Genomic DNA, 14,748 nt, shown 5'->3' on the forward strand with positions numbered 1-14,748 from the left:
ATAGTGGGAAATATATTCTGCACATTATTCTTACAAATTCTTCTCTTTATCCCTCAGAAAGATATGATGAGATCTACAAAGCAGCAGACATAAAGTTCTTCATGTAAAGGAGAACCATAATAAGACTGGTAAAAAGACAGAAGTTTTATTGCCTTTGAGGAGAAATCAATGACACTGATATTCAGCTGAGATATCATCCTCCATAAAGGCTTGAAAGTTTTATATTTCAGATTTTTTTTATCTTCCATTTTAAACAAACTGGTCAACCCTGAATTTGGAGGAGACAGCGTAATAGTCAGATTTTTGTATTAATCCTGTAAATAGCAGCTCTGGAATTAATCCTTGCCTGCCCATCTGAGGAGCAAGGCTGGTGCTCTGGGAAGCAACACAGTGCTGCTCCCCACAAATCCGAGCATGTGGCATAAACTCATACCCCATAGTGCAGGGATAAGGAAGCAAACAGGGCCATGCAAGAAACTATTTCTGTGTGGTTTGTCAAAAGAAATAAAACCAGAAGAATAAAGAATCTCCTAATGCATCTCCTGAATGCCCGTCTGTGGAGAGCCCATGAGTGAATACCATCCCCTGAGATGAGAAGGGGGAATTTAAAGGCATGGTGCACATATGGCAAAGTCTAGGCTTGAAGCTGGCAGACAGATTAGCAAATAGGACCAGTTCAACCCTCTCCTCTTCTTTTATTGTTTTTGAGTGGGGGAAATAGGGATTGGCCAAGATCCTGAGAGCCCCATGACTGCCCTTCCAGGCAGATGCTGCTGTCCCCTGATGTCCTGTGACTGAAAGGTTTCTCTTCTCTCCCAGATCAGCATCTTCATGACCCATTTGTCTAATTATGGGAACGACCGCCTGGGGCTATACACCTTTGCGAACCTAGCCAGCTTTGTGAAGAGCTCGACAAACCTGAAACTGCAGACACTGCCCCCCCTCCAGCTGGCACACAAGTACTTTGAGCTCTTCCCTGAGCAGACGGACCCTCTTTGGCAGGTAGTGTCATAGCCTCTTCCTACCTCCGATTGCACTGTTTGTTGGAATAAGGATCTTCCTGGAAAAAACAAACAAACAAACAAACAAACCAAAAACAAACAAACAAACAAACAAAAAAACACTTAAATTAAGAAGCCTGCTTCACATTAAAATGTGTTATTTCTTCCAGTATGCCTTTTTAGGTTATTTAAATTCTCTTGAAAGACCACTTCTTTCAAATAGAAATGGGTTAGCTTACTCTTGCTCCAAATCAGGCACTTTTAAAAGCAACTAACTGCCTTACACTTGAGAGAAAGCTTTCCTCCCCTCCTCTCTTCTTGACTCCCCTTCCTTCTGTAGCTTTTCTGATGCATCACACTGTGTTAACTAATCATGGCACGCTACCAGCAAGATGAACACAGGCAGCCCGTAGCAAGTGCTACCCCAGGGCAAACAACGCAGAACTCTTGCGTCCATTGATGGGGAGTCACCAGTGTTGCATCACTGCAGCTGCAAGGATTTCACACCACCCGGACCCCCTTCACTAAAGCAGCAAGGAGAAGGGATGGCAGAGCAGTCAGCGCTGCAGAATAGCTGCTATTTTAAGAAAGGAGAAGGGTTTCTGCACAGCCCACCAGTGGCTATTTTCTATCTCTGCTGTAAATGCACGATAGTGCTGCTTGTAATCTCGGCACTGTAATTTCCTAATCATTGTTGTACATGTCTGGCTCTTCTCTTATTCAGAATATGATGTGCCACACTGTGCTTTTAGCTATGCAGGCTTGAATCCAGAGTGACACCATGGAGATCCATGCAGTTATTTCAGGCTTACACTGGTACAAAGGAGCAAAAAATTTCCCTATTATTGTTGGCCCAGATGCAAAAGAAGTATAAATCGATAATATTCCCATTGAGTTTAGTGGAGCTGCAGCAATTCACATCATTTAATGATTTTCTCCATTATATTTTGCTAACTTTATTCACTAGCAAACTGTATCTTCTATTACCAGCCAATACCATACAAAAGCAGGATCCATACACTAACTGCTTTAAAGAACTGTCAGTCCTAACCTTTCCTGTGGGGTCTTTTGTTCACACATTTTTATTTTGCATTCACAGGTAGTAGAAAGATAAGGAGATCAGTAATATCCCACATTTCTATTTCGTCCTTCCTTTTGGGTTTTTATGTAAATTAAAATTGGCACTAAAAGTACTATGTATCTGAAACCATTTTGTCACTTTTGAAAGTAATGCCTTTAAGGTATTCAAACAGAGGTTTCCATTCTAACGTCAAATGAAAACTTGATTAAATCAATGTGTTAATCTTTTTTTTTTTTTTTTTTTCCCCACTAATGACTGAACTTAATCCTCAGTCATGCAAAACCATTATATATACATTCAATTTTAGTCAAAGGGACCACATGCCTGCATACCTACATGCCTATAGACTACAAGTTCATGAAAATGGCTGGACTAACAGAGAGAAGGAAATGCAGTAGTCACAGAGGGTGTGGATTTTGACATGGATCCTTCCCTTCCAGTATTTGCAAAGCTGTTTAGCTTTACTGACTTCTTTGGGACCCCTGTAAGGATCAGTCCTGGAAGATATTAAGGGGCTTGGTGTACCTGAATGCTCAAGTACCTGCCACAATGGGAGGGCTTCTATGGATCTCTACCAGTGACCTCAATATTTGGCAGGAATAAACTCTTATGTGGAAATATGGAATTTTACTATTTTGTGTAATGCACTGGTGTTAGTGCATAAGGTATAGATCCTACAAAGTCTCACATGCATACAAAACATTTAGGACATCCCTGGCATGATGTACACAGATGTCTTTTTTCACCTTCAGAATCCATGTGATGATAAACGACACAGGGATATTTGGTCCAGGGACAAAACATGTGACCACCTACCCAAATTTCTTGTGATTGGACCCCAGAAAACAGGTAAGAAGTAATGAAAGCTGAGACTGTGCTGGCTTGGTGCTCCGATGCTTTCCAGGGCTGGCTCTTGCTGTCAGTGAAGGTGCTGAAATCCTGGAACCCCTGAGGACGTAGCAATTCTGGCAGCCCTGTCCCAGCAATGAGCAGCCTGTGCATACACCTGCCTTGCACGCCAACTGCTGAAGGGCAGCCGTAGATAAGAATAACACACAGAATTGCACCATGTGGTTGGTGGCTTCAAAGTACTTTTGCACTTTCAAAGCCAGCTGACACAAGCCTTGGGGAGTGAAAGCTGGAAACGTGATAGCTGTATACAGCTATTCTGGATTCAGCCCACCGCAGGACAACACAGGAGAAAGCAATGCGAACTTCCACCATAAAGAAACATGCTGTCAGGGTGCCCTAAGTTAAGTTTGTTATTAAGTTATTTGACAAATTACGTCCCCACCGTTTGAGACCCTAATTGACAGTCAACACATTTACCACCTTTCAGGCCTCTGGGGGTCTCAGGGCATTATTTAAATTAAGCCACATATTCCCACTCCCAAGGTAGCTATCACTGTTGTTGACGTATTGCAGAAAGTGGATATTGAGGCAGGGAAATAAATGACTAATCCAAGATTATATAGAAATTCTGTGACAGTGACAAAGAGACAGCAGGTCTTGATTCATAGTCCAATGATAGCTTGTGTAGCATAAAATCATTGAAGAGTAGTTTGAAAGACACATTTTCCTGAAATTTCATTTAACAACATATAACATTTTCAGTTATTTTTTAACAAACAAATAACAACAAAAAGTTATTGTTACTGGAATTTTAAAGCACACTTATTACATACAGGTTTGTTGGCAGATAGACAATATAGACAAAATACACAATGTCACTTGGAAGACTTGAACAAGTTTTTATTCCTCAACAACACCAGGAAACCCAGGAAAAATACACAGAGGACAGAAGTGTGGTTCTGGGAGCAACAGAAATATAATTCCACGATTAGTACTTTTGAAATATTTGTGCATGTAAATAATTTAAAAGCAAACCAGCCCAAATTCTATCACTGGATAAATAAATAGGTAAGCATGCAAGCAAAGTCAGCACCAGCAGTATCATGCTTGCCCCAGAGAGTAGAATTCAGAGTCTGGAAATGGGAAAAATTTAATGAGCACAGAAGAAATCTGCACATACTCTTCACTCCCTCTAAAAACACCTTGTGCTTTCCATCAATAGGAAATTTTCTTATAAAAAGGTAATCTTTCTAATTTTCCTGTATATTTCAGTGTGAATTGATTTAGAAGTACTTTCTTAAATGAAAAAAAAAAGAAAAAAAAGTCAATGATGTTTTTTTCTGTTCCTTAATGCTATTTTTTGTGTTGTAGGAACAACAGCACTTTATTTATTTCTTCTGATGCATCCTTCCATTATCAGTAATCTCCCTAGTCCAAAAACTTTTGAAGAAGTTCAGTTCTTCAATGGAAACAACTATCACAAGGGTATTGACTGGTAAGAAGAATAAGAAAAAAAAAAAAAAAAAAAAGTGTCCATTATTAATACACTTTAAAACACAATGAAACAATTACAGAAGCATGTATGACATCTACATAATTACTGATGAATTTGTTATGCTTGGCATTATCAGAGAGAATAAGAAACTAATTTGTAATGATGGGACATTTAATCAAGTCCTTAATTTTGTTTAGATATTACAGTCACAAATTCTTTTTTTTTTTTTTTTTTCCAGAAATGAATACAATAGCAAGCTCAGTTACAATGTCTGTCTTAATAATGAATAGCATCTCTGTCTTTTCATAGCTGTATCAATTTTGAAGGGGCTGAATTACACTCCTTTTCTTCAAACAGTGCTTTTCATGAAATAAGGGTCGGCTTCTCATGAGAAAAAAAAAAAGCCCTCCATAAAGAATTTCATCTGATGCTCCTATTACAATTTTAAACATTGCTTTAACTATTTTTGCTTAAGAAAAACATTTTGTAGGGCTTTTGTTTCCCCAGGGAATGGCACTCTTCATCTTTGTATGAAAACTGAAATACAAGACAAACATCACACTATGTAGAAACAGATTAATCTTTTTCAAGGTGTCATGAAAAAGGAGGAGAAAGAAATGCTTCTCATTTATTTTTCATACTGCGTAAAGAAAGAGCTTGCAGATAGCAACCATGGAGTATATGGTGTACTACACAAGGAGGAGAAGGCGCAGGAGGAGCAGGGCTGGGAGAGCAGGGCTTGTCCCACCAGTGTGGCAGTGGCTGGGGCAGCAGGGAGCCTCATGAACCAGCCTTTCTTCCACAAAAACGCTGTGAGAGTGCAAGCTTCCATCAAGGTACTTCTCTCTTCCATGGTGGTGATGGGGGTTCTCCTCTGCAGCCCTGTGCACACAACATAGAGGAAGAGGCTGGCTTTGCCGAGACCCCTTCTGCCACATTTCGCTGAGACTGGCCTGTAGGCTCAGAGGTTAGTAGGGTTGTGTGCACAGGGTGAGGTCCCACATACTTTACTTCCACAGAAAGTACACAAAAACAGCTAGCCACACCAAAACTGGAAGCTCACAGAGTGCTCAGCCAAACTAAAGGGACCAAAAAATGCCTCCAAAACAGTTTTACTTTTCGCTTCATCTGAATTCTTCACACTTTTGATTGAACTTCCTATATTATACATTTTTACTTCCAATCAATTTTGAATGGAAAAGACCATTCAAAGACAAAATTAAAATCTTGCTTCCTGAAAATGTCTAAGAGAAAAGACTTGTCAATTCCAAGATGAAATATTCCAACAATGTTAAAATTAAATAGTTGACATTTTGAAGCTTTGCCCATTTTTTTTCTGCAGTTAAAACTGAACTCACTCCAAACTGGTGAGATCTCCCTCTGACACTGAACTTATTAGCAAAAATCCCATCCATCAAAGGAAAAACCTAATTACCTGACTTCATGGAGGCTTTAGCTATTACCAGTACTGAGAGCCAAGTTCTCTTCCCCCTATTCCATTCCTGGAGTGAGCTGAGAAATTTAATTTTGCTTGTTGTGAGTTATGGCTGAAAATCCACCTTTTCACCTACAATGAAATGGGATGCAGACATATCATTTATGACACTGCTTGTTCTAATTAGTTTCTTTGCCTCCCAGGTACATGGATTTCTTCCCCACTCCTTCCAACATCACCACTAACCTCCTCTTTGAGAAAAGTGCCAACTATTTCCATTCTGAGGAAGCGCCTAAACGAGCTGCTTCCCTCATCCCCAAAGCCAAGATCATCACCATCCTCATTGACCCATCCGATCGGGCATACTCCTGGTACCAGGTATGGACCTTGCCTTCAAGAAACGGACAGTGAAATCAACAGCAGGGGATGATGGAATTTGTGTCCTTGAGAAAGAATGGGATTTATTGCAAAGTGTTTGCACTGTGTAGAAGTGGAAGGATGCTGAATGCCATCTTTTGCAGTTGGCACCTGTGACACCAGTGTCATAAATGATGAAACTTCTCAGCACAGAGCTGCCACTAGCTGTAAACAAACAGTTTAATCTCAATTACAGTTGACACTGCATGGAGGAAAAGCGATGCTCCTTACCCAGGGAGATGCACTGGGGAAAATAAGCATGGCCTAGCTAGAAAATCAGAGCTTTTTATGCTGAGAATCTGGCACCTCATCCAGCCCTCCAGTTTCCAGGCTGAGCAACATGCGGTAGTGTACAAATGTATGCAATGCCTTCTAAAGTTTCCAAGGAGTTAAAATGAGCTGTGTCTGTGGAGTAGGGTTTGTTATTGTTTTGTTTTTGTTTATGTTTTTCTCTCCTTGGAAACAAAAGAAAGTCTGTCAGTTTTCCTAGGAAACTCTAGGAGGCTCTTTCATGCCTTTTACTGAGTCCACACCTCTCCATAAGCAAGTCTGTATGCTGTTTTTTAAAGAGTCACTTAAGCATGTAGTTATACAAATGACAGAAATACTAAATGCCATGTTTAAAAGGACACAAATGAATAATCTTACCATAAGCATAAAGTACACCGTTTCTGATACTGTTATCAAGAGTTCTACAAGAAATAAAACATGGCTTAGAGCTGCAACTTGCTCCCTTTTAAATATCTCATTTGCACCTTTACGAATGCCAAAGCGAGATGCAGAGTAGTAAAACATTGCGTCTGCTTTGGCAGAGCTTGCCTCCCCAGCTCTCCTTGTGCCCGGGGCTCCGGCATGAGGCAGACAGAGGTGCAGAGTGGGGCAGCCACAGCCTTCATCCCTCAGCACATTGCAAATTCTGGGCTAAGGGCAGGCTGGTCATGGCCACTTGAGAGGAGAGTTACAGGGTGTATTGGAAAGGAGGCCATTAGGAGACATGTTTTCCATCTTCATGTGAGTTAGAAGTACCAGAGCAATTTGTTCCTCTTTTTCTCTTTGATCATGGCTTAATCTTCAGGGTCACTGTGACATGTGCCTAAATATCTCCCATTAGCATCAGCGATCCCACGAGGACCCTGCTGCCCTGAAATTCAATTTTTATGAAGTCATAACGTCAGGCCACTGGGCACCCTCAGAGATAAGGACTCTCCAGAAGAGGTGCCTGACACCTGGATGGTATGCTGTCCACATCGAACGGTGGCTAACTCACTACCCAGCTTCACAGGTAATTTCCATCCTGTTATTTCAACAAACTCATCACCCCTCAGAGAGTCCCAAAATGAGTACGGCCTCATCATTAGAGGTGACAGAATACTTCCCACTGGAACTCTTAGCCATCAGGAAGTTCAGATTTGTCAAGATCAGAACATTTACCAGAAACGTGTTGATTTTTTCTGTCTTCTGACGGATAAAATGCAACAGGAAGACTATGACCTGTGGCCACATGGGCTTGCTGGGGGGCTTGAGACTTTCCTTCCAGGATTTTCAAGGCTTCTGGGTCTCAAGAAACAAACAGATGCAGCATGAGATGATGTGGGAAGGTTTGACAAATTCATTAGAAAATGCCAAGGCTTTTTCTAAACAGAAATTTCATTCCCTCTCCCACTCACTCCCTTTCATAGAAAATTTCACATTTGTTTGATTCTGATAGCGGATTAGCCCTTCTCAGTGTTAGAGCAGGAATTCTTTCTCTTGCCCCATCTTCCTTCAGATTTTTATCAAATTGTGTTTTATAATGTTTTCCATTAAAATTTTGAGTAAAGACACAGGCCTAAACAATATTGCTATTACTAATAAAATAAAATAAAATAAAAGTTTCCAGATATAAACCTTAAAACAAATGCTTTAGTACTACAAAACATATGCAGGGACACTCTTTACCTGTGTGTATGGCCCACTGATTATATGTCTGTCTATTGTTAGAAACATTGTAAAAGGGTTTTTATTGAATAAGCCTAATGCACAGGTATCCCCAAAGCTTGCTTTATGTGGGACAGGATTTTGCTGTATGGAGGTAAAACTGAGCATTGCTTATTTTTTCAGGGACTGAGGAAAAAATATAAATAAATAAATAAATAAAAAGGAAAAAAAAATAAAAATACAAGCTCTGCCTTTTTGTAATCCTCAGTTTTCCTTTTATGCAGTCTCAGCTGTACTACAAAAAGGAGAAGCGGGTCAATCCCATTTCCAGTAACAAGGAGAAAGTCTCACTCATTTACTTTCTTCTTTCATCGCTGGCCATTCTTCTCCTTCCTCAATGGGAAAGGAGTACTGCCCAAAGCAGCAGAGCTTGCAGCAAGGCTGTCCCCAGGAGTTAACAGGGCACATCTCCTCCACCTCCTCTCTACGTCCCAGCTTATTGCTCCGAGGAGAACAGGCTGTCCTGGGAAACTCAGAGCATGCAAAGGGTGACGAGCATCCCGTGCCCCATTACCTGTGCTCCTTATCCACCCTCATCCTGGGCTGCTGCAACCTCTCACAAAGATTTCTCTCAGTCCGCTGCAGCAGCGAAGAGCAAATGCATTCCTCTTATTAAACATGCAAGGGCACATTGACATATTTCTTGTAAAACCAGTAACCACTCATGTTTCATAGTTGTAGTGATTAATTTTACAAGATACACAACAAAATGCACTCATTCTTAATAAGGTGCGCAGAGAGTGCACTCACGGTGCTTACTAATGGGCACTCAGTAATGTGCATTCACTCGGCCTGTGCACTCAGAAACTTAATAATTCATAATAAGCCTTCACGATAAATATAAAACACATCCGTCCAGAATAGTTATTAGCAATGCCGCCTGGTACTCCAGGAGACTTTTGATACATACTCTTAACATTTGCTTGTGGAGGTCAATGTACCTTTACATCACATCAATCTTTAATTAAAAAAAAAAAAAAAAAAAAAAAAAAAGCCTTTTGCCAACAATTTTGTAAGTCTGTACAGTTCATAGGCTGGTGGTAATTCTGAATTAAATTGCCACAATATCACTTTTGAATGTTTAATTGTATAGCTTCTGAGCATTTAATTCGAAGACATACATGAGCTTTTTATCATTTTCGTATTCCATACCAGATTTTCCATGGACACACTGTAAATCTTTGCAATGTTTTTACATTCCTTCCTTATCTCTTTTACTCAGAATTCTCTGGGAATCAGGTTCAGCTTGTGAGATTTAACTCTTTCATCTGAACAACAGCACACACAGAGTTAGAGGGTGCCCACCTATACACATTGAACAGAATAAAGTACAAAAGCAAATTTTAAAAATGTTCACCCATACGATTAATGCTGTGTGAAATCACATGTTAATGTCACAAGTAAGGTCACAAAAGGGAAATAACGTCATTATTTAGTTAACCTTAGTCCTGTTTCTAAATAGCCCGCATATTTGTTCCTACAGTTGCTAATTATTGATGGACAGCAGCTAAGAAGTGACCCAGCTACTGTGATGGATGAAGTGCAGAAGTTTCTTGGAGTCTCTCCTCATTACAATTACTCTGAAGCTCTAACGTGAGTCTGTTCCTTTAACATCTGCCCTATGGAAACACAGTGTACATCCCCTCCTACCAAGATCAGCTGATCATTAATTACAAACAAAACAAAAGACAAAAGAAGAACAATTTTCCAAAGCCTAGGTTTTGTTTACAGTTGTGTTTAATACACATCCAGTCTCCCCTTAACTCGCATGCATATAATACACTACAGAACGTAATTGCATGACTGCATGCATTTCCACATGCAAATTCCACATCATACAACATACATAGCAAATGACTGCTCAATATTTTGTATTAGACACAGAATAAGGCCCATGTTCATGTAAAATCATATCTGCTAAGTTTGAGTGTTCAACCAGAGATGCCCAAGACATGTTTTCTATGGGAACCTTGTTCTGTTCTCCTAGCTGCACTGGTTAAATGTGGGTTCAGCCAACATGAACTGTGCATGTAAGAGCTCAGCATGCATTTGCAAATCTCCCTGTTGAACCTTATGACAGTCTCCAGAAGCAGAAGACCACCTAGCGTCAGCTGTTAAAAGATTAGTTTTAACATTTTTATCACATTTATGGAGAAGCCTAATGACAGAGATTAAGAGAGAAGTATTCAGTACGATAGGGTTCATTTGCTTGCAAGGTTTCTCTGTTTGTTTGCTCTTAAGGGAGACCAAATGTACCATTCCCTAATCCTATTTTCACAAGTGGTTGAGCCAGTTTTGCTGCCCTCCTACCTGGTAGCAGCCGGGCAGGTGGCACGGACAAGTTCAGTCTGTATGTTTACGGTTTGGTGCAATTACAAGCCAGCACTGGAAGTGCCTGGAAGTGCCAGGCACAAGCAAAGCTCCTGGGGTATGGGGCGAAGCTCAGATCTAACTGTGAAGCTGGAAACCCTCAGACCAAGCAAGCAGCCTGACTGTTCATGGGCTGGGGTGCCAGTGCTGAGACTGCAGTGCTCTGCAGGAGCCCGAATCAAGGTCCTCAGCACACAGTGAACGCCTTTTGATTGACTTCCCATGGCCTCTGCTTCGGATCTAGCAAAGGCAGCTGTGATGAGCCTGGATCATATTTCTCATCCTTGCCACCAGGAGGATAAGGCTTTCCCCATGAAAGAGGATTAATGGTCTGTGTGGCACTCTTTTTGACGTATTTCAATTCCCTGCAGGAAGACAGAGCCTCTGCCGAGTCAGGAGTGGGCTGAATTTATCTCTCCCCTCCTAGTCCGGCAGAGAATTGTAAGAAGCTTTTACACTGACTCTCTTCGTATAAGGAGCATCTTGTCATCATGGGCAGAGCTGTGAGGAGCTGTGCTGGGGGGGCCCTGGGACTCAGTGGGATGAGGAGCCTCGTGCCACAGTGGAGGCTGCTCCCAACCGGTGCACAAGCACAGAGCACCAGCCCAGCCTCCAGCCCACGGCAGAGCCCCACGGCCGTGGCAGGGGGTGGTGCATAGGAAAGGCTGTGCCTCACCTTCCTGCAGGCTGATGTCTGGAAAACTGCTGGAAAATGAGGCCACTGAGCCTCCTCCTACCCCACATTGCCTCCTCTCCATCTACATCTTCAATATCTCCTCCACTGGGAGGGTTATACTAACTCACATAGCAGGTATAAACTGATAGTTGAGTGCTCGCTATTGTCTGAGTCTGAAGAACGTTGCTGTGCCAAAGTCTTTTTCTAGAGGAGAAATTTTGGATTTCAGAGTATTATTTTTTAAGTCATTGGTTTCTGAAGTGGAGGAAATACAGGAGGAATACACAGCTGAGCTACTGGTGTTTGAACAACTGCTGCTGCACATCTGCAGTGCCTTCTGCTATGCTTTTAAAAATACACACCCACATCCATATATCTTCCTTTCTTTAACTAAATTAAAGTCAGTGGAGCCACATAACAGGAAAAACTTGGCTTCTTGTATGTGTTTGGACAGAAAAAAATGTATTGTAAACAGATCTATAAAATTATGCAATCACCATTTAGAGACATCGAGAATGCAAATGTGTTGTGGAAGCCTCCATATCTGTATGGATTTAGGATGGAACAGAAAAATGCATTAAACAATGTAGTGGCTTATCCTAGGACTGTCAAAATAAAAAGGACTGCGTGGGATCATTCTTCATCATTACTGGCTAATAACCGCATACCACAGATTTTTGAAGTCATCACAAAGCAGCCTAAAGACCTAGTCCTGCAAACACTAGTGAGCAACAAGTTCATCACCCCGAGTAATTAGGTGAACGTCTTACAGGAGAGTAACATTAATGCAGGCACAAGGAAGGGGCTGACCAGAGCACCAGCCACTTGTCAAGCCATGGAAAGAGCAGAGGTGGGAAGTGCACGTCATGCCAGGTTAGCAAGAGGGGCAGCAGAGACGAGCAATTAGATGACTTCCACACACTGCTAAGCAGGACCTGCACTTCTTGTTCGAATAATAAAAAACAAGGAGGAAAATCAGCTGATATTGAAAGGCTTTTACATATAACAGCATCGATATGAATACACTGGGATACCCAGACAAAGTGCTAGGAGAGGGAAACAAGCAAGCAGCATTCACGTTCTTCTATTCTGCCCAATTATGTTCACAGGAGTCCCGAGACCTTGAAATACCTGAACACAATGGGTTGAATTCAGCCTGGGATGTTTTTTCCTTTATCCTGAAAAGCCTTCTCTCCTGCTTTCCAAATTTGCACCTTTTAATAATGTTCAATATGCTCGTTCCGAGGCAGAAATATTGTTTGGGGCATAGTTTAGCAGTTTTCCTTTTACACGGCACACTACATTACTCCTCCTCTTGGGAAATCAGTGGAAGCCAGCTAAACTGCTTCAGTATGCAATGAGCAGATGGAAAAGGCCAACGTAGAAGTGAGACTATCATCAATATATCCATTTAATCAATGATTTATTTATTTTTAATTGATACAGCTCCTGAAACAATTTAGGAAACAAGGGTCAGGCCTGCAATAATAGGCTGGGCAAGAAAAAAAAAAAAAAAAAAAAAAAAAAAAAAAAAAGCAATGTGAAGAAGGTTTACCCCTCTCCAGAAATCAGTTCAATTCTGTAGAGCAGCACATCACAGGTGCACCCATGTCATACAGACAGACCCAGGGCAGAAAGGTAGTCTGTAACTAATTAACTGCATGTTCCAGCCAATTATACTTCATCCTTTTCAAACATCTGCTGAGTAGCAGAAACACAGACCTTCTCAATGTTTTATGCGTGCTGCAAGTCCCACAGCAATAAATTCAAAACTTAACATTGCATGTTGTTCATTCCTTAGTGAGTATGTGTTTTAATGCCTTAATCTAAAATTCCTATATCTTTGAATTTTAGACATCAAAATCAAATTGCATACTTCAGATAAGATTGCTAAGACAGAGTTTATGTTTTAATGTCTTCTTTAGAATGAAAATGATATCTAGATTTAATGATATGGCGCAAACAGATTCTCAGGTGCTGTTAAGCTATCAATAAACAACCAGCAGTTCTTTCAGAAGACGTAAGCGCTGCTTATTTCACTCAGAAATCAACATAAAGCATTTCAATATTATATTTCTCATCGTGTCTTAGTCCTGCAACAATCACACTCTATTTTCTACATAAATATACTTAAAGATTGAGTCTGTGTCTGTCACAGCCAGCAAACACATCAGATTGCCCCTTTTAACCTCTTTCCCATTAACAGTACTGACCTATAATGTAATCAGCTTCTGCTGGCCATGTGGAGAGCTCTCCTTGAGCACAGTGATAATGTTCATGAGAATACAGCGCTCATACTTCCAGGAAAAGGCCTGGCCAGTAATTTTCCAACAAAAGGTTCTTTGTTCAAGTGTCAATTGATCAAAACCTAAGCATCTTGCTTAGACACACAGAGCAGTCTGACATGGATAAAATCTCTAATCAAAACCAGGTGACAAAATGTGAGTGACAGTCTGGAAAGGAACTGTGTAAGGTCCTTGAGGCTGTGGTTCAGGACTGTGACTGGCGTCCTATAGAGCAACACTTGAAACATGTACTCTATATGGTGGGTTAGTAGAATAAAAAATAGCATAGTCCAGTGTGAAAAACTTGTTTCCTTGAGCTGCTCCTAAGATGAATTTGTGGACAATATTAAATTCCCAGAGCTTTCCCAAAAGAGGAAAGCAGCTTCCCACCCTGTTCTCAGTATTTCCATCATCTAGAGATGTGGCCAGCCATAGTTGTTGACTAACTCTGATGGTTTTGTAGCTGGGAGATTCCTCTGTAGTAAAATATTTCACGCAATATAATCCTTTATAGGTTTGACCCTCAGAAGGGCTTTTGGTGCCAGTTATTGGAAGGAGGGAAAACAAAGTGCCTGGGAAAAAGCAAAGGTCGAAAATACCCACCCATGGACCAAGAGGTAAAGGCTCTGCAGAGATTTCAGTTAAGATTCTTTTTTAATATGCACACTGTGTTTGACTCCTAAAATATAAATATTTTTTATTATTTCACTGGCTTGCTATATTTAAAAACCAGAAGCTTTTAATGCGCTTTGAATGAGAGGAGACTCTCTGCCCCCTAGAAGAGCCTCTGCCTTGGAGCAGAGCACAGCTGACAGGCAGCAAAACCTGGGGTGGGGTGGGATGGGCTTCCTTGTTTGACTGTTTGTGTTGTTTTCACCCCTCCCAGTCCCGGGCTTTCCTGTCGAGCTACTACCGAGACCACAACGTGGAACTGTCCAAGCTGCTGCACAGGCTGGGACAACCCCTGCCCTCCTGGCTGAGACAGGAGCTGCAGAAAGTCAGATAGCACACGAGGGCAGGGGACCAGTCAAGGACAATTTCCTTCACCGTGAAACCCCTTGCTTCTCCGACTCACCTGTGATCGTCAGTAGAGGACCTCATGAATAACGCTCTTTCTATTAAAAACAAAAACAAATGAATAAAAAAATCCCAACAACTG

The 14,748-nt window shown here is 41.2% G+C and overlaps 1 protein-coding gene across 1 annotated transcript in view; it reads left to right on the forward strand.

Annotated features, from left to right (window-relative positions):
• Positions 1–14,595, forward strand: part of LOC311208916 (bifunctional heparan sulfate N-deacetylase/N-sulfotransferase 4) — a gene marked incomplete at both ends in the record, with an annotated part of 84,207 nt that extends 69,612 nt beyond the window's left edge. Inside the window, 8 exons of the mRNA XM_084285949.1 lie at positions 820–1,002; positions 2,835–2,931; positions 4,306–4,429; positions 6,068–6,242; positions 7,393–7,563; positions 9,742–9,851; positions 14,104–14,206; positions 14,476–14,595. Of these exons, the coding sequence (XP_084142075.1) occupies positions 820–1,002; positions 2,835–2,931; positions 4,306–4,429; positions 6,068–6,242; positions 7,393–7,563; positions 9,742–9,851; positions 14,104–14,206; positions 14,476–14,595 (1,083 nt within the window). The remainder of the gene's footprint in view (positions 1–819; positions 1,003–2,834; positions 2,932–4,305; positions 4,430–6,067; positions 6,243–7,392; positions 7,564–9,741; positions 9,852–14,103; positions 14,207–14,475) is intronic.
• Between the last annotated feature and the right edge of the window lie 153 nt (positions 14,596–14,748).

Source organism: Netta rufina, assembly GCF_964035555.1.
Source record: "Netta rufina genome assembly, chromosome: 4".
NCBI lineage: Eukaryota > Metazoa > Chordata > Aves > Anseriformes > Anatidae > Netta > Netta rufina.